This window comes from Dermochelys coriacea, chromosome 15 (genome assembly GCF_009764565.3).
Source record: "Dermochelys coriacea isolate rDerCor1 chromosome 15, rDerCor1.pri.v4, whole genome shotgun sequence".
Lineage (NCBI taxonomy): Eukaryota > Metazoa > Chordata > Testudines > Dermochelyidae > Dermochelys > Dermochelys coriacea.
The window spans coordinates 8,917,976-8,936,389 of record NC_050082.1 but is presented as its reverse complement, the minus strand read 5'-3'; the positions used below and the strand labels follow the sequence as shown (position 1 = coordinate 8,936,389).

Here is an 18,414-nt window from a genome sequence, read left to right as displayed (position 1 = left end):
TTTGGATGCGCAAGCCAGCATGTGACACTGTCACTCTGATCAGGTCTCCAAGAACAGGATTCTTGGAAATAGCAATACCTGCTTCATGAGAATCAATCATATAGCATAAAGGGATGGTGACAATGGAACATCCTATGCACCCTCAGGCTCGTAGCAAACCCAATGACCTCTGTGTGTTGGGGTTGGGTATCAAATGTTGCAAGACTTGTCTGAAGGCTTACACTTCGCATGAAGTAGGGGACATTTAGGGGTCTAACAGGGTCTGTTTAAAATCTGATTGTCCTGGGGGGATTTTTTGGTGTGTTTAAACAAAGCCCCTGTGCTGTTTTGATGTAGTCATTTGTGCTTGAATTGATAGATAGTTCAGCTTCATAATATGGTGCCTGTTCAGACATTAGCAGTCAAAAAAACGATTGCACATAGGTTGTCTAAATTGGGTGACCCAATCTGGTAAGTGAAGTAGATTACTCACTCTACTTCAAAATCGTTCCTGAAACTTTATTATTTCTTGGTTACTGTGCGATAAAACTGCCACATAACATTATCTGTAAGATCTGTGATGAGCCTGTTCCTTACTAACAGTGCAATGTTTTGGGCTGCAGGTTAGTCTTTCAAGGAAAGTTACAAGAGCTCCATTGCTTGAATCTTTTAAAACTAAACTAAGTGATGACTATATGGTAGGGCATGATCCTTCACTGGCCAAGGGGGCGGGGTGTAACAACCTAATACAACTTTCATCTCCAACTGCTGCTATTCTGGAACCAAATGTAGGGGATCTTTTGGTGCCAAGCCCTTTCCATTTAAAAAAAGCTTTACGTTGTTACTAAAATACCTCTTTTTCCCCCGCCGCCACCCAAAAGCATTAAGGTCATGTGCAGTACTGCTAATACATAATACAATTGAAGCATAATAAAATCTCCCTCAACATTTAAAACAGTCAGTGAAGGGGACTGGAAACAGCGGGAGGGAGGAAAGGGGAATACAAATTGGGCCAACGTTGATCTCTCTTGATTGTCAGGCCTTCCAGGAAAAAAACAGAGTTCTCTTGGAAACTGGGGATAGAGGGATTGAGATGGGTGCCAGAAGTTCCATACCCATACATGAACCACTGCAAAGGCGCACTTGCCTGCTGGCCTTGTCTAGACCAGTGAAGTTCTCCAGAAGGTGGCCTTTGGGATCATATTGTCAAACAGCTACCAAATCTGCAATTTGCTGGGGTTGGGGGATGTCCCAAGGAGTCCAGGGAGAATAAAATATTAGATAGGTCAATCCAATAGCAGAGCTGTTACTCATTCTCTTTGTGTTAACTGGGGCCTGGTGGCTACTGGGCAGGGCCGTTGTCAGTTGGGCCAGCATGCATCGTGCTTTGCCAGGTTGCTCTGCGGTTCCCAGAGGCCTGATCCTGTTACTGCTAGAGTCAGTAGCAAAGCTCTCGCTAGGCACAGAGTCGGGTCCCAGGTTTGCCCCGTAGTAGAGCTGTTGCTGATACCCAGAAGCAGACAGGGAGGTAGCTTGAAATTGAACAAATGGATGAGCCCACGTGGCAGCTGGAGTCCAAATGGTGGTATCCTAAATTAGAGTCCAAAGGAAAGGAGTCTCCTAAGCATGTGAGCGTGCCAGTACGTGGGATAAGAAGGGAAAGCGTGGACTTAGCCGAAGACACATCTGACTCCATAAGAAAAAATTCTGATTTAATTTTTCTCTCTTTCCCCTGCTCCAGGCCACACATTCCCACACTAATGAAGTGGTGGCAGTTAAGAAAATGTCCTACAGTGGGAAGCAAACGAATGAGGTAAGATAGCTCGACCTAGTTTTTCACGTGAACTCGGTGTACAGCAGCCATATAAACCTGTACAGAGAGGTTAGCTGGGGATTTCCTTTGGCCTTAGCAAACCAGATTCTTTAATGCATGTAATAGTCACTCACTTGCATAAGAAAGGAAAATGAGTCCGTGTGAAGTCTGATGAATGGTAGATTTTAAAGGTTTTAAACACTTCAGTTGTTGCTTCCTTGGATGATCTTCTCTTGTAAAGCTTGCTACTTCGGCAGATGTTATCTAGCTGGATTGATGGGTGGACGTGCAGTAGAGAGCAGGCTTCTGTGCTGTTAATAAGGAAGAGGCAGTTTTGGATGCTTTTCCTACTCTGCTGTGTTGGTCTCCAGCACGTGCGTTACCTGTTACCTCCGACATTTCAAATGTCAGTATGCCTTTTATTACATTACAGAAGGAATCAAAACCTATTAAAGTTACAGCAGACTTCTCACACCACTAGTGTCAGATTTCAGTTACTGCTGTCTGGTTTTGTAATAAATCTGAGAAAACTTAGCACTTCAAGCATAGCCTGTAGAACAGTATCAGTATTTTTTGAGAAATGTTTATTGCAGATAAAATAACTCTCACAGTAGTATTGTGGGAATCCTAAAGTTGACCTTAATAGCTAAGTTTTCCTCTTTTTGACTAACTCTTTTTCACTTGTCTTTGTACAACAAGGACCTTGACAACTACAATACAATCAGTTCTTGCAACTGTTGATTCAGGGTGGGACTGTGCTTGAGGTTTTGGCATATGGAGAGAAGGGTATAAAATAAACCCTGAACTGGTTATCTCTAAGTTAGTCATGGAGGGATAAAATAAATCTACCTGTCATTAGCCAGTTGCTGGATACCTGTGTGGTTTATTTAAACCCTTCACCAATTTGATTATATTTAATACATTGTGAGTTAATTTTATCTCTTAACAGCTGGCATGATTTGAACTAGGGTGATTTCAAAGGTCAGTGATTAGAAGTGACACCATCTTTGGGGAATTTTTTTGCTTCTGTGTAAGATGAACAGAGATAGATTGCCCTCTCCTATCTAGCTCAGAGTTCGCAAAGAAGTTTTGAAAGCCTTCATCCACTTCCTGGTATCAGTTCTCCTGATATGACTGGCTGGTCGTCCCAGCGAGTAATTTAAACAATGAAAGGGAACGATGAGATGGTAGCAACGGGGGGGTAGGGCTGGTGTTAATTAGGAGGCTGGGAAAAGGAGAGAAAATGGGGTGGTTGTTCTCTTGATGGTCTCAGATAGTAAAATTGTCTCTTGGTCGCTTCCCAAATCTGCAGTAACACCTGACTATGCGGCAGTAGCTGCAGGGTGTCATGGAGAATGCAAGATGAGGGATTGACGTAAGGAAGGAATACCTCCCATTTTGTTTTCAATAGAAATGGCAGGATATCATCAAGGAAGTCCAGTTCCTAAGGCAGCTGAAGCACCCCAACACCGTAGAGTACAAGGGCTGTTACCTGAAAGAGCACACTGCCTGGGTGAGTGAGAGCCAGGTGGCATTTCCAGCTCTCCTTCTCTCTCTTCTCCTCCCCCCCATAAGAATTTTATTGCAACACAGAGCAAACAGAAGGTTCTTGCATTTAGAAGAATGTATTTGGTCTCCTGGTGGTGAAACATGGTTTGTGCTGACGACACAGAACTCTGTGTGGCAGAAGGAACTTGATTTTTGAATCATGGAACTGCTTGCCTGCAGGTCTATGGCACTTGCTAGCAGCAATCTCCTAAACATTCATGATCTGAATAGAGTGAGCATGGGCACGATGGTGGGCACCCATGTCACGGTAGCGCTGTGTAACAGCACCAGCAGTTGTCAAGTCCCTGTATTCCCGGGCAGGACCACTTGCCCGTAGGTGACTGAATATCTGGTAAATGATCCTGTCTTACCACACAACACTGAATACTTAATACTCCTTGTAGTCTCTTTTATCTTGAAGGATCCTCAAAGTGATTTACAAGGGGAGTAGAAATTCTGGACAAGGACACTGGGGCAGATCCCTACTTCTATATAAAAGTACCTTGTTAGTTCACACAGATTGGCCAGGGCATTTAGTTTTGTAATAAGAGTTCCTCCAGGATCCCCTCACAGCCAACATCATGGCAGCTAGCTAATCTGCTTCAGAAGAACAAAGGGTTTGCTTGACTCTGCTGGGATTTCACTGTGTGATCCAAGGGTCTGTAGGTAATTTGAACCTGATCCCAGAATCTCATCTAGCTCGTAAGTCTACTGTAAGGTAGAATTTGTCGAAGTGTTTTATTTATTGCCTCCCTACCATATTTCTTGCAACCCCAGGGTTTCTTTGCAGTTTCTCAGCCTTCAGCCCAAACCTCTTTTATGGTGATTATGTAGCATCTCCTCCAAAGCTCATTGAAGTCCGAGACTTTTTGTTGAATTCAGTAGACTTTGGATCAAGCCCATAATTTGTTGATGTCCATGCCCAAAGGCCTTTACATGTTATAGTTTCTCAGTACTGAATGCCCAATTTTTTAGGATCTTGAAAACAATAACCTCCATATAAATGACTGCTTATAGTGGTCGATTCTATCCTAAACTTTACAAAAGTCAGTGGGGCGATCCAGCGAATTACAGGTCCTTATATCTGTGCTTTGGATATTAGTTGCAACTATAACTAACGAAAAATAAAATAATGCCTAGAAGAATATAATATGATAGGATCCAACTGGCATGGCTCTGCAAAGGAAAACCATTCCTCTCACTAACTCATTAGGACTCTTTGAACATGTCCATAAAATAGTGGACGAAGGAGAACCAGGTAATTCACTAAGCTTTAAAAAGTCTTTGACAAGGACTTTCACAAGAAGCTACTACAGAAACGTAATAATCATGGGGCAAGAGGCAACATTGTCGTGGATCAAAAACTGGCTAAGAGGAAAAAAGAGGAGGAATAAATTGTTAATTTTCGTCAGCGCAGACTGATAAGAGCGGGACATTTCAAGTTCTGTAGTAGCCTGGTAGTGATTGCTATGATTATTAAAGATCTGGAAAATGGGGCAATCACTGGCACCAGTTACATTAGGAAGCATTTATTCTCTGATGCAGCTTGAAAATCAAGTTTTATAACCTAATTTATTTGCCATCCATAACCTACAAACGTCTCCAATTCCATCCTATAACTAATTCCTCTGCCTGAATATAAAACATGCAGGAATTGAATCAAGTGAATTAAAACAAACACTGAGAACGATGTTGCTGTGCAGTGTAATTAGGTGAGGAAAACAGACACCGACCCAATTGAGCTACATTGATTAGTCCTAGTGGGCTGGCTAAGAAACTTCAGAGTTCTGGGTTTCATAAACCTGTGGATGCTGAGATCCATGTCTACATACATGTCTGTGTCCCTAGATCAGCCCTTCTGAAATCTAACACATACATGATCTTACTGTGGTTATGACGGAGGGGTGATTGGGTGAAACCTAAGTGATTCTGTGGCATTGCACCTGGTGCCTGGGCTCCAGAGAGTCCAGGTGAGCCACACAGGGCAGAAGTGGTGAATGTGGGGTGAGCCTGCTCTTCCACCACCCTAGGGCCTCCCCTCCTCACCAGGCCAGGGTGAAGGCTGTGGTGCCAGAGCGAAGGGTACTGAAGGTGTCTGGTGCCCCCTCAGCAGTTTAGCATAGTCAGTGTATTAGTTGAATTGGAAGGCTACATCCACCCCTAACCAAGACACACCTGGCTGGCTGTTGTTGGCCTGCATTGTGTGCTGAGTAAAGGACACCACAAAGCATTTTGCTTTGGCTGTACTAAAGGTGCTGATGAGTTGTCTCCAGCAGACTGAATGGGGTTATTGGAAATAGTGAAGCCGGAGAAATACCGAATAAGCAATAAGTGCAAATATCCGTCCCTAAGGAGATGCTGCTAAGTGTGTTCATGGCCTTCAGCGTTCCATGCAAGAGTGTTTCAAGCTGCTTTTGATTTTCACATTTCATTAAGAGGAGGAATAAACAGGACATGTTTAAAACGTGCTCCAGCTGTGAAAATCCACATTAGGGCTCACATTTTTGTTCAAAGAAATCCTGCTGACTGCACTTACAGCTCAGCATCCTAAATTTTATGGGGGAGAGACGAAAAATGAATTTCTCTTTGCATATTTTCCTCACAAATATTAAAGCAGCTAGCTGGCTCCCTGTCTTAGTTATTTTATTTAAAGTGCTTTCAGCAGATAAATGCATTGGGCTATGAAATATTTAAAATACCAATTTAGGGCTAGAACAGAGCAAAATGCATTCTACAATAAACTCTTCAATTACCAATTCTGACATGGTTAATCAGATTAGTTTCTATTACTAGATTGATTGGACACAAAATACCAATGCATATCGATCTTAGTCCAGTGAAAAGGCAATGCAATTCATGCAGTTAGTTGTAAGCTCAACATTTAATACGAATCCATCCTTGCTGCGTTTGTCTCTCAGAAAGAACATCCTTCATTCAGTGACTTGAGGCAGGTGAGAGCACAGAAATTCCACTAATCAGCAGAAGCCTTGGAACACTGCCTCCCCACATTCCTTTCCGTATCTTTCTCTCACTTAAAGACCCCCCCGGAGGCCTTACACTGTAGCCACCAGGCTTTCAGCTGCAGCGAACTGGACAGAGCTCCCTTGGGAGCCTCTTACTGCTGCTCCATAATTATTGAGCAGTGCAAGTCACCCCTTTAGCCAGAATTAAATATGCCATTTTTGCCACACTCCCAGCTCCTGCCACCCCAGGGGCCAGGAACTTGCCATGGACGAGCACAAACACCAGGTGATTAAGTTACCCGTTCCCTTCCCATGGCCAATCAAATATTATTATTGGACCACCTAGTTCACAATTCTTCTCAGGCTCTGAAGCAAAATAGAGAGGATGTTGGAGATGCCTTGTCTCGGGCCAGAGGACATGACTGGCCCACGGAAGGAGGGTTCACTGTGCAGGTGGTGGGCTGAGGAAGGGGCTCGTCATACTGCTGTGCTTAGGGCCTCTTCCCATGAGCTGAGAATGGGAGAGGGCCTAAGGGCCTGCCTTTAGGTTTGCTAAAAGGTGGTGTGGTTTTTCCTGAGCTAGGATAGTGCATTAAGCCGGGGTTCCTGCAAAGCTCTGCAGATGGCATCGTACGCTCAAATTGCGGGGGGAGGTGTCCTGTGTAAATGGTTTTAAAACCCCACAAAAGTCTCTTTCTGCATTATCGCATCATGATTATGAGCTGAGACAAGGAAATGCCAGTCCTTTGTGGGTCATTCTTTAATGCTAGCATTCCATATTCCTTGGTGTGCTGAGCCAGTGCGAAACCCAGCCATTCCGGATTATCTCATGTTTCACAATTATTGGATATTCTACCTCCCTAATGATTAATACTTGTGTTTATTTCTGTCTCAGTTGGTGATGGAATACTGCTTAGGATCGGCTTCTGATTTGTTAGAAGGTAAGCTGTGAAGTATCATTTCTACCACATATTTGTTTTTGGCTTAGATGTGTGCTCAGGAAACCGTTTCACAGATGTCATAGGCTGTCTATACTTCCAGTGAACCCTGCTAGTGCCTTAAGTCATGGCCAAGTCCTGTGTGGGTCTTCTAAGCCCTATATGTTCTATAACTAGGGCCCTACCAAATTCACGGTCCATTTTGATCAATTTCATGGTCATAGGATTTTAAAAATCGTAAATTTCATGATTTCAGTTTTTTAAATCTGAAATTTCATGGTGATGTAATTGTAGGGGTCCTGACCCAACAAGGAGTTGTGTGGAGAGGGTGTCGCAAGGTTATTGTAGGGGAGGTTGCGGTACTGCTACCCTACATCTGCGCTGCTGCTGGTGGCAGTGCCCCTTCAGAGCTGGGCAGCTGGAGAGCAGCGGCTGCTGGTCGGGAGCCCAGCTCTGAAGGCAGAGCCACTGTCAGCAGCAGCGCAGAAGTAAGGATGGCCTGGTATGGTATTGCCACCCTTACTTCTGTGCAGAGCCAGGCCCTCAGTCAGCAGCTACCACTCTCTGTCCACCCAGCTCTAAAGGCAGCAGCACAGAAGTAAGAGTGGCATAGTATGGTATTGCCACACCTCTGCCCTGCTGCTGGCGGAGTGCTGCCTTTAGAGCTGAGCGCCCGGCCAACAGCTGCTGCTCTCCGGCCGCCCAGCTCTGAAGGCAGAGTAGAAGTAAGGGTGACAATATCGCAATATGCCCCCCTAAAATAAAGTTGTGACCTGCCCTCCCTGTCCTCCCCCCCGCAGCCCCCTTTTCGGTCAGGACCCCCAATTTGAGAAACGCTGGTCTCCCCCATTAAATCTGTATAGTATGAGGTAAAACCACATAAGACCAGATTTCATAGAGGGAGACCAGATTGCACGGTCCGTGACACGTTTTTCATGGCTGTGAATTTGAAAGGGCCCTATCTGTAACAGGGCTGCCCAAACTTCAAGGTGTCATGGGCCACACTGAGAATTTGCCAGGAGCCCAAGGGCTGTATCTAGCTGGCACATTTACATGTTGTAAAATGAAAAAATAAATGCTTACAGCCTTTTTCTTGGGCTTGTATCTTCCTTGATAGATAAATGGGAACTGCTTGTTGTCTGTTCAGCAATAATGGAAACCTCCAAATGATCAGCTTTGTTCTTGCCCTGCAGTTAGAAGGAATAGTTGCAGATAGTTTTGCAGTACGGGAGGCTAATGTGACCTCAGAACGAAAACCAAACCCCAAAGCATTCACAGTGCCTGTACAGAGAAGGAGGAAACCCATCCCAAGCTAGCTAAAAGCCATACTTTATGGGCCACACCTCTGTATCTAAGATGTAGTCGGCCACAGGCATGTGCTGGTCATATTTAAGGGCTCTATGGAATGTGCTTAGACACCTTTACTTTATATTCATCCTGAACCTCCTTCTACGTCTTTGCCATAGGAAATACGTAGGTGTCTATAGGTATTACCGTGCTCATGGCCTGCAAAGGTCAGTTGTTCCAAGAATGTGACTAACTCTTCCAGTGCTATGTAAATCCTTGGCAAGGAAAAAATCTAACTTACCTCATCTTGTTGTTTAAACCCTTTAGTTCACAAGAAACCACTTCAGGAAGTGGAGATTGCTGCCGTTACCCATGGTGCCTTGCAGGGGCTGGCCTACCTGCATTCTCATGCTAAGATTCATAGGTAAGAGTACAGTCCAGTACTGCCATGTTTTATCTTGCTCTAGGTTGAGGGCTGATGAGAAGCCTTAGAGAATTGCTCTGCTACACTCTGGTAACTTTTATAAAACAGTAATATTTAACCAGAACTTCCTGTCACACTGATGTCATCTTTCAGTATTCCCTTTCCCAGCACTGCTGATGCCAGGGTATATTTGTAAACAAAAGCTGTCTCCTTGTTAATGAGCCTGCTCTTTTGCTGCAATCATTAATGAAGCCGCAATCTAATGATTGATTTTTTTTTTTTCTGTGATAGTGGTTTTCCAAATACTTCACTCTCAATGTCACCAAACGAATTTGCCAGGTAAAATGGGCTGCATGTGAGGGAGGAATAGGGTGACAAGATAGCAACTGTGAAAAAACGGGTCGGGGTGGGGGGTAATAGGTGCCTATATAAGAAAAAGTCCCCCAAAATGGGACTATCCCTATAAAAACAGGACATCTGGTCACCCTAGGGAGGAAGCAGTTAGGTGAATCAGTGATGTCAAAGGAAATGCAGGAAAGATACCTGACAGTTTACGGGTGTGTAAAGTGAAACATAAGCCAGATTTAAGAGAGCTTGATTAACTTTCTGACCAATAATAGTAGTGGTTACACTGTACTTGCTGAGATCTGTGTAGATAAAATTCATGCCTCAGGAAATCAGCTGACCACTGCAGAGGTCAGGAAGAAACTTCACTTGTCCAGGATAAAGCATCACACAAGCAAAGTGTGTGCACTAGGCACCTTCCTCTGAAGCACCAGGCATAAGCCCCCAGGCCTGCTGCTTGACTCGGGCTGTTTTGGGAAATTGTCCTGCATGATGTAAAGTTTGCCAGCGTGTGGCCATTTTAATTTCCGACTCTCCTGTCTTTTGTCAGAAACGTAACATGATTTCACCCATGTGTGTGTCTGGTCTTGTTTTGGTAACTCCTAATCTCCTAGGTTGGGGTATTGCTATGAAACAGGGTGATCTGGGTTAGTACAGAATTAGTGAGCAAAGGTGAAGATTCTCCATTCCCGGAGGCAGTTTGAAACCAGTCATTGGGCTCAAATCCTCCCCATGTTGATAGCGTAGTGTCAAGTTGCAGATGAATATTTGGCAGAGAGGCCGTTAGGACGTCCTGGGGCTGCTACAGTGAGGAGTTTCCTTTAGAGGCACTGCGGACATTCTGTGCCGTTAACGCATTCTGGCTACCTCATGAAAACCACTTTGTTGGAACTTATTGACTCTGTTCTGCAGTAGCAGAGGCAGAACTATTGTTATGCTCTCAGCCACGGCTCTTCGCACACTCTTCAAGGATGCTCAGCTCCTGCACTTGGCAGAGAGAGCCAAGAGGAGCGCTCTGGTTCTCTGCTGGAACCTAGTGCAGGGGTGGCCAACCTGAGCCTGAGAAGGAGCCAGAATTTACCAATGTACATTGCCAAAGAGCCACAGTAATATTTCAGCAGCCCCCACATCAGCTCCACTTCCCTCCCTGCCACTCGCAGTGCCTCCTGCCCATCGGCAGCCCCATCAATCAGCGCCCCCCCCCTGCACCTCCTGATCAGCTGTTTCGTGGCATGCAGGAGTCTCTGTGGGGGAGGAGCAAGGGCATGACAGGCTATGGGGAGGGGTGGAGTGGGGACAGGGCCTGTGGCAGAGCCAGGGGTTGAGCAGTAAACTCCCACAGCACATTGGAAAGTTGGCATCTGTAGCTCCAGCCTCAGAATCGGTGCCTATACAAGGAGCCACATATTAACTTCTGAAGAGCCACATGTGGCTCCAGAGCCCCAGGTTGGCCACCTCTGCACTAGTGTCTGAAATTTATGGGAGACAAAGGAATATGGTTGGCCTCATTCGCTCACAGAGAGGAGCATTGTCTTGATGGAGCCACCTGTCTTATTGTTTCTTGGCTAGTGTCGTCTTATTTCCTTGTATTTGCCTGTTTGTTTCCGCCTGTTGTCTCTTGTCTTATACGGAAAGCTCTTTGGAGCCAGGACTGTGTATGTTCTGTGTTTTTTACAGCACCTAGCATACTGGGGCCCATGTCTATTACTGGGGCTACTAAGCATTACAGTCATATGAATAATAAGTAATAATGCAGTTGGAGGGGAGCTTCTCTCGGAGGAAAGTGCAGGCCTCCACTGAGCTTGGCTTTCATCTGTCTCTATGCAAAATTTCTTCTACAAAAGCGTTTCGTGGCGCACACACCTCATCGCCGGGTGACCACCAAACCAGATTGCCTATGTCACTTCTTTTATTGGACCAGCTTGTGTTGGCAAGAGAAGTTGGTCAAATAGAAGATATTGCGTCACCCACCTTGTCTCTCTAGTATCCTGGGCCCAACACAGCATGTAACTTCTGTTTTCCTGCCCCATAGAGAGGCAAACAAGCTGAGCATGACTTGGCATAAGGGGGACACTCCGTGGTGAGACAGAAGAAGTGCAGTTTCCTAATTGTGCATCCTCTTCTGTTCTCTAACAGGATGTCCAACATAACTGTGTGGAATGCAATAGGATGAAGCTATTTTTCTTCTAAATTGCAGATAGTAGATAAACCATAAACTAGCAAGGAGCAAATATATTTGTCCAAACCCAAAGTTCTTTATGCGTACTGTCACTTGCTATCCCTGTGAATCCAATGTCCTAGCTTTGCTAAGAATAACTATAATATGGGCAGTACATTGTTACTTAGTGAAGGCTTTTTGCTGGTGACACAGGGCTGTTACACAAGCTTCTGTTAATTTTTCACAGATTAGAGTGAACTGGAGATAGCATTGGACATAATGGTGTCCAAAATACTTCCTGAGTATTTTGCACTTTTTCTGGGTTCTGTCTTTGCACATGCTTTACAGGGCAGGCTTGTAAAATGCCTTCTCTGTAGGTGTAGCCTATAGAAATGAACTCTGTGCACAGACAAGCGCACCCTGACATTTCAGTGTGTTCCCTTAACTGGGACACTGGTACGAAAAAATCAGGGAAAAGTTGTTGGGATAGTTATAGGTTTAGGTTTGAGAAGTAGTGTTGGTCTAGTGGATAGAACTCTGGACTGGGAGTCAGGGGACCTGAGTTCTATTCCCTAACCTGCTCTGACCCTGGGCATGTCGCTTTACCTCTGTGTGCCTCTGTTTCTCTCCCACATGTCTATCTGGTCTGTCTAGAACAGTGGTTCTCAACCTATTTACCATTGTGGGCTGTATGTTCAGCTCTCTGTGTTTTCTGGGCCGCATCCACACAGTATATATACTACCTATATGGCCCTGAAGATGTCACCTCGGCCACAGCTGTGTGCTGATCGTGCCGCAAGCAACCCACAGGCCGTGGGTTCAGAACCACTGGGTAGGGATTGTCTCGTGTCAGTGTTTGGACCATGCCCACTACAGTGGGACCGTCAACATGTTTAGGTCTCTAGGAGCTGCAGTAATACAAATTATGATGGAAAAGTTTATGCTGTTTGGGGGCATACGTAGTGGGCCGCAGAGTGGGAAAAACTGCAGATTTCAAGTGGTTTATTGTGTATTGTGATGGTTTTTGAAAAAATAGCTAACGGTAATGCCTAATAGCTAATGGTAATGTAATAGTTCTACAGTGTTAACAGCCTGACTCAGCTGGGACTTGCCTTCCATTTCTACTGGGACCTGCTTTTGCAAAAAGCAAATAACTGAGCTGCTGCCATGTGAAAACATCCCTGGTATACTGTTTTCCCCTCATTATCCAAATGCTGTCTCAGTTTTTACAGTACATTACTAGACTGCGTCTTTCAGCTAGCAGCATATAAGGAGAGCTGGATGCCCTAAAACAATCTTTTTGTTGTTGGTTTTTTCTTCCTAGTTTTATATTAGAAGGAAGTGGGAGAAGAAACGTTTCCAGTTTAGCAAAGACTAGACAGACAGATCTGCCTGGGTTCTGAGCTTGGGGGCAAAGCATGTTTAGGTGATGTTATCTGTAGCTCTGTGTAGGCACTTAGCCAAGTGTCATGGAATGAATGGCTTTAACCTTTTAGCAACGTTTCACAAGTTCATTTTAATTTAACCCTCTTGCTGCTGGCACTTAAGAATTAATGGTTTCATATCTGTACATAGTGTCTGTCCACTTACAGGGTCGTCATAACCATAATTGGAGTCCCTACAATTCTAATTAATCCTCCCCTCACTGTACCCCTGTGAGATACGAAAGTAGTAGAATCCTCATTCAGATGGGGAAACTGAGTCAGGGGATGGCTGCTGTGACATGCCCGAGGTCATACAAGGTGGCAGAGCTGAGTATTGAACCCAAATCTCTTAAGTCTCAGTGCAGCGGCTAAACCACAAGGTCATCATTAATCTTTTCTCCTTTCTAGTGCGTGGCAGTTCCCTGTTCCCAGGAAAGCCATGATTACGGAGTCCCTTTCTCCAGCCAGTAGGAGCAGCCAAAGCAGGGACCTGGGGCATTCAGAGACCATTTTGACTTGACTTTCTGTGCCCTGTGCTGATTGGCTATATGCTCCAGCCCTCTCCACCTTTCCCTCCCAGTCTCTTTACTTAAGTTTCACTCCAGACCTGCCCCTCTTACCCTCTTCTCCCCTTGAGTGTCCCCTCTCCCCTGGCTTTTCTCTCCAGTTAGCTTATTCCCTCATAACTAAAACAAACCGTGGCACAAATGTCACTTGCTGCCCTGACCTGGTTCACTCTGCTTGTGTGTGACACCCTTTCCCCCACCCTGTCTCTCTCTTGGGCAGAGTTTGTCTATATTCCCCATGTTTGTAAAGTGCCTAGCACAATGGAGCTCATTCTTGGCAGCACTGATGCACTATCATCATAAACCTGAGTAAATAATCATACTTTGGGGCTTTTAAATCTCCGGTGCTGTGTCGTGTTGTTCTGCAGAAAGGCTAATGGACTGTAGTGTCACTGCATTTTTAATTGTAACCAAAACCGCACTTCTCCCCTTTTGTTCCCAAGGGATATTAAAGCGGGAAATATTCTCCTAACGGAACCGGGTCAGGTGAAACTAGCTGATTTTGGGTCTGCGTCTATAGTCTCTCCTGCCAACTCCTTTGTGGGGACCCCTTACTGGTAAGTAGAGCTGGAACACATTAGTCTTCCTAGGGCCTCGTGATCTCACTTCTGGCGCTTCACAAACGATATGCAGCATTAAAAACCTCCAACCAGTAGCATTAACTGAGCAGCCTTTTTAAAACCTCCACCACCCAGCTCTTCTTGCCTCCTGAGTGCCCATGAGAAAAGGTGGCCTTTGCATCCCAGTTTGATGTGGCCACTGTCACTGTTTCAATTATCATAGTGCCAAGAGCTTAACAAATTAATCTTTGTCCTAGGTGATGGACAAACTCTAGTGCCAGGGGGCCAGATCCCTGTCAGTCTGACTGTGCAGCAGGGATAGGCATGTAAATAATTTAGGACTCTGTTTTGAAGCAACTTGTTGGATATTCATTTGAGTTGATTAATGTTCCCAACCCAGTGGCCCAGCATAGCTTTATGCTCCATTTATTTCATGGCAGATGCTCCAGGGCATTGATGCCAGAGATCACCCAACCTCTGCACAAGTACATGGGGTGAGAAGCCTACTTCCTCCCTGAAGTAGCAAGTTAAGAGGCTGAACCTTTCCCAAGCTGGGTCCCCTGTTTTTTCACCCTTCCCTTTATTCTGGACCGCCATATTTCCCCACTCTGTTCCAGATTCCCCTGTTCCTTTCATAGCTGCACTCACAGGCTGCACATGTCTGCTGGAAAATGCTCCTGGCGTGCCAGTGGAAAAAACCCACCATCTCTGGGGAGACTGAAAGTGACGCCTTTACGACACTTCAGCCCCTGCTGGCTGACTCCAGGTACAATGCCTTTGAGATTGGTGTGGGTCTCCCATGTGCCAGCATGTTGCGCTAACAGCAAGACGATCCAGGTTGGGCTCTTGTTTTCTTTCCTTTCTTAAAAATGCCTCTTGGAGAAGCTGCTAATGCAGGCAAGCGTTGTTTTATTTCAGCATGGCTTTACTCAGCTCCATGCTGATTCTTTACATTCTGGGGCCGCTGCGCTACTGAAGACAATGAAGGTGTCTTTTTAAGAAGGTCTGTGCTGTTGATTTTTTTTTTTCCCATAACCCGCATATTTTGTGCTGTGCTTGGTAGGATGGCCCCAGAGGTGATCTTGGCTATGGACGAAGGCCAGTATGATGGGAAGGTAGACATTTGGTCTCTTGGGATCACATGCATTGAGTTAGGTGAGTAAATACGTTATTTTGCTCCATTGCCAAGTACCCATCATGCTGAATTTGTGATTTATTCTGGTGTCCTAAAAGACTGAAAGATTCTTCTCCCTCTTAAATAAAAAGTTCCTGACACTTAGAAAACCCTGCAGGTAAATGCTTGACTACAAACACTTCATTCTCTCTGGTAGATCTGTCACCACTACTTGTTTTATTCTAGCCTGAGATGGTCAGGGAATAACTCTGAGCACAAAAAGGATTTGGTTGGCCTCTTTTAAACGTGTTTAGCCAGAGCTGGATTTGGGCAGATTCTCCATTGCTGGTAGAAGAGGAAGTACTGAAGCTGCTATAGCTAATATAATATTGAAATTCCTCTGGATAAAAGGCTCTTCAGGAGGAAAACAAAAGAAAAGGCTGTAAATGTGATTCTGCTGGCCCAGTTATCAAACAGGAGCCCCTTAAGAAACCATCCCAAACCTACATTTGGTTCCTCAAATTGGCATTTACTGTAGGAACTGGAAGAGAGCATTTACATCCCTATGAGCCAGTTTAAGCATCCAGATGTAAGATTTGGGTGTCTCAGCTGGCTGCTATGTTTGGAAATTGAGCTTCCTCCTGGATGATAGTGGGTTATAATTGTCAGAGGTTCTGCAGTTCTGTATGAATTATCCCCTATTCCCAGAGTTCACTATCTGCTTCCAGCAGAAACACATGGATGAGCCCACAGTAGGTTCACAGGAGAACTGCTCCTTACGCTGTCCGGTTCTTCCATTGAACCCAATCCTATGTGTTGCTGAATGTCGCTAGAAGGTGCTCTATGCCCGCAACTCCTGTTGATTTCCATAGGAGCTGAGGTACTGTACAATCCAGGGGATTGAGCCCTTTGATAGGAAGTTCCTGATATAGAAACAAATTCAGTGCTGGTGTAGACACACATGAAACTTCCAATGAAGTGAGTGGGAATTGTCCTCAGAGTTGAATTTGGCCTAGAGCCAACTGCTAATGGTAAAGATTCCAACCTGCTTTTTTGAAATCACTTACAAATAAGGGGCCTATTGGTACATATAGACGATAAACTCCTGCAACCCCAGATTTAAAAACAGATGCCTTAAACTCTGTCAAACTATTGGAGTTGCTGTATGAAAACTCCTCACTCAGCCATTACTTCTTACGCTGTTTCAGTCCATCTCATTTCCCGGTACGATGGCAGTATCATCCACTAGACCACAAAGAATAACCTCACCCTGTGCCCAAGAAAGAACATGAATATCCTATTCTTGAACAAGCAGATGAGTGGAGCCTACACATGGTTGATAATTCAGCCTTAGCCATCAAAGTACTCCAGCTGATTCCTTGTGCAGGCTACCTGTTAAGCTACAACAGTGAGGGATTTTCTAGACTGCAGCTGGGAGCCAGCATGACTTGTGCTAGTGGGTCGAGCAGTATGGCTCAGGCTCTCAAGCCCACCCGACCCCCGGGTCTGAGCTTGGGTGGCTATCCTGAGTCCCCGCCGGACCCGCAGGGCCCACGCTACTTCTAGTGTGCTGGCTTAAGCCCCGCAAGTGCAAGTCTGTCCACCTGGGCTGGGAAGCTTGCTCATAGCTGTAGTGTAGCTGTAATCCCAGAGAATAATCACTCCTGGAGATGCCAGGAGATGACTGTGGTGCTGACACTACACTGGGGACCTGTCCCTATGTGGAGCCGTTGTGGAACGGCATCTTAAGAGTATTGGGAAGCACCTTGCTATTGTTGTCTTTACATTCCAGACACCCGTGCCCAACAGCCTCTGGGAGCCTCAACTAAAGGAAACTAAAAATAATGTGCAATACTTGATAGCTCTCATTTCTTCCGACGTTCTGTCTCACTCCTGTTCCCCAATACCAGCCACCATCTAACCACATGCTGTGTGTCCTCCTCCGTTCTTTATTGTGCCTTCTTCGGTGCCGCCCCTTACGGCAAGCTTCACTGCTCGCTCCATTTAAATCTCTTCTTAAAACCAGGTTTTCCCCTGATATCGTTACAGTGTTCATCCACAGAAGCCTTTTTAAAAATACACAATTGAGAGGGGATTATTTATCCCACTCTCAAATTGCTCACCTCGTGTATTGTGTGTCTGACCTGCGCTGTCCATATAGTTGAATTGTCTGCTGGAGGATTGGACCCATATCTTCTGTATTGTGTAGAGGGACAAGCATGTTCACAGCACTTGATGGATAACCATAGGACCTGGGTAAGAGGCCTGACAAGATGCCACAGTGGGAACCAACTTTGAGAGGCAGAGAAACAAATCTCAAAAAAGGAAACCACGCCTTGAGTTTCGATGTGAAGGAGGGTACCACCAGTGTGCTTTCATGTATGGCAGTAGGAGACAGGAGCTCCACAGCGATGGGCTCTTGAAGATGCTGCCTCTCAGTGTTCTCTGGGGTGTCTTGGGGGGTGGTCAGCAGTTCTGTGCGGTCAGCCTGCATGGGCTCAGTGGAATATAAAGCAATAAGGCATCTCGCAAGTACTCAGGTCCTGTGTTCTTTATAATAGTTGTCAGACCCTGAGTCGCTCTTGCTGGGTTACTAGCCACTGGTAGTGGTGGTGGGGTCACTGACTCCCGCAGGCTGAGGGAAGCATCAGTTCCTTTCCTCCAGCGTACAAACATCAACACCGAACTAATGAGCAGCTTCTCGCCTCACCATCCAGAGTATGGTCACCTGGTGCAATGCTGTAATAGCTGCCTATTTCTGTGAGAATTGCGCACCCCACCCTTCTGTATACAAAGGCTGCTTCGTATGGATGGGAGACCTAGCATGCTGTGTACGCTGATTAATAGGCAACATGGCTAAATGTGGGATGTTGTGGGATAACTTCCTGACTGCACTGGAAAATCTTCAGACAGGGCAGCATAACCTATCACACTTGAAACCTAAATGCTGCCCTAGCCAGAAGGAAAACCCCTGAGGCATGTTGCAAGAAACAGCACATGAGCAACAAACCCCAAAGATAAAAATTCTCTTGTGCTCTTAATGGGGCCTCGGAGATAACTCCCCTTCCCTCCCTCTGTCCCCCACCATTCTGCCATGACATCTTTGTTCTGTTTTCTCCTGTTCTTGATCCCCGTCTCCTCATCAGGGACCCCTTGTGTTTTCTTCAGTGTCTGCACCAGCAGGTAAAATATATGTCCTCTCCCCTATATTCAATGACAGTTACCACAATAATTCTCAGTGCAGGGCCAAATAAATAAGTAAGGGTTATAAGAAAAACATGTAACGTAATCTGTT

The 18,414-nt window shown here is 45.4% G+C and overlaps 1 protein-coding gene across 7 annotated transcripts in view; it reads left to right on the top strand.

The window, feature by feature from the left end:
- Positions 1 to 18,414, top strand: part of TAOK3 (TAO kinase 3) — a 139,767-nt gene that overhangs the window by 70,706 nt on the left and 50,647 nt on the right. For 6 of the 7 annotated variants that reach the window (XM_043497797.1, XM_038373986.2, XM_038373988.2 and 3 more), the window contains 6 exons: positions 1,721 to 1,792; positions 3,204 to 3,305; positions 7,199 to 7,244; positions 8,856 to 8,952; positions 13,889 to 14,002; positions 15,069 to 15,160. In XM_043497797.1, coding sequence (XP_043353732.1) covers positions 1,721 to 1,792; positions 3,204 to 3,305; positions 7,199 to 7,244; positions 8,856 to 8,952; positions 13,889 to 14,002; positions 15,069 to 15,160 — 523 coding nt within the window. Of the gene's footprint in view, positions 1 to 1,720; positions 1,793 to 3,203; positions 3,306 to 7,198; positions 7,245 to 8,855; positions 8,953 to 13,888; positions 14,003 to 14,622; positions 14,772 to 15,068; positions 15,161 to 18,414 lie in introns of those variants that run through there. The other variant, XM_043497798.1, reaches the window with a different exon arrangement.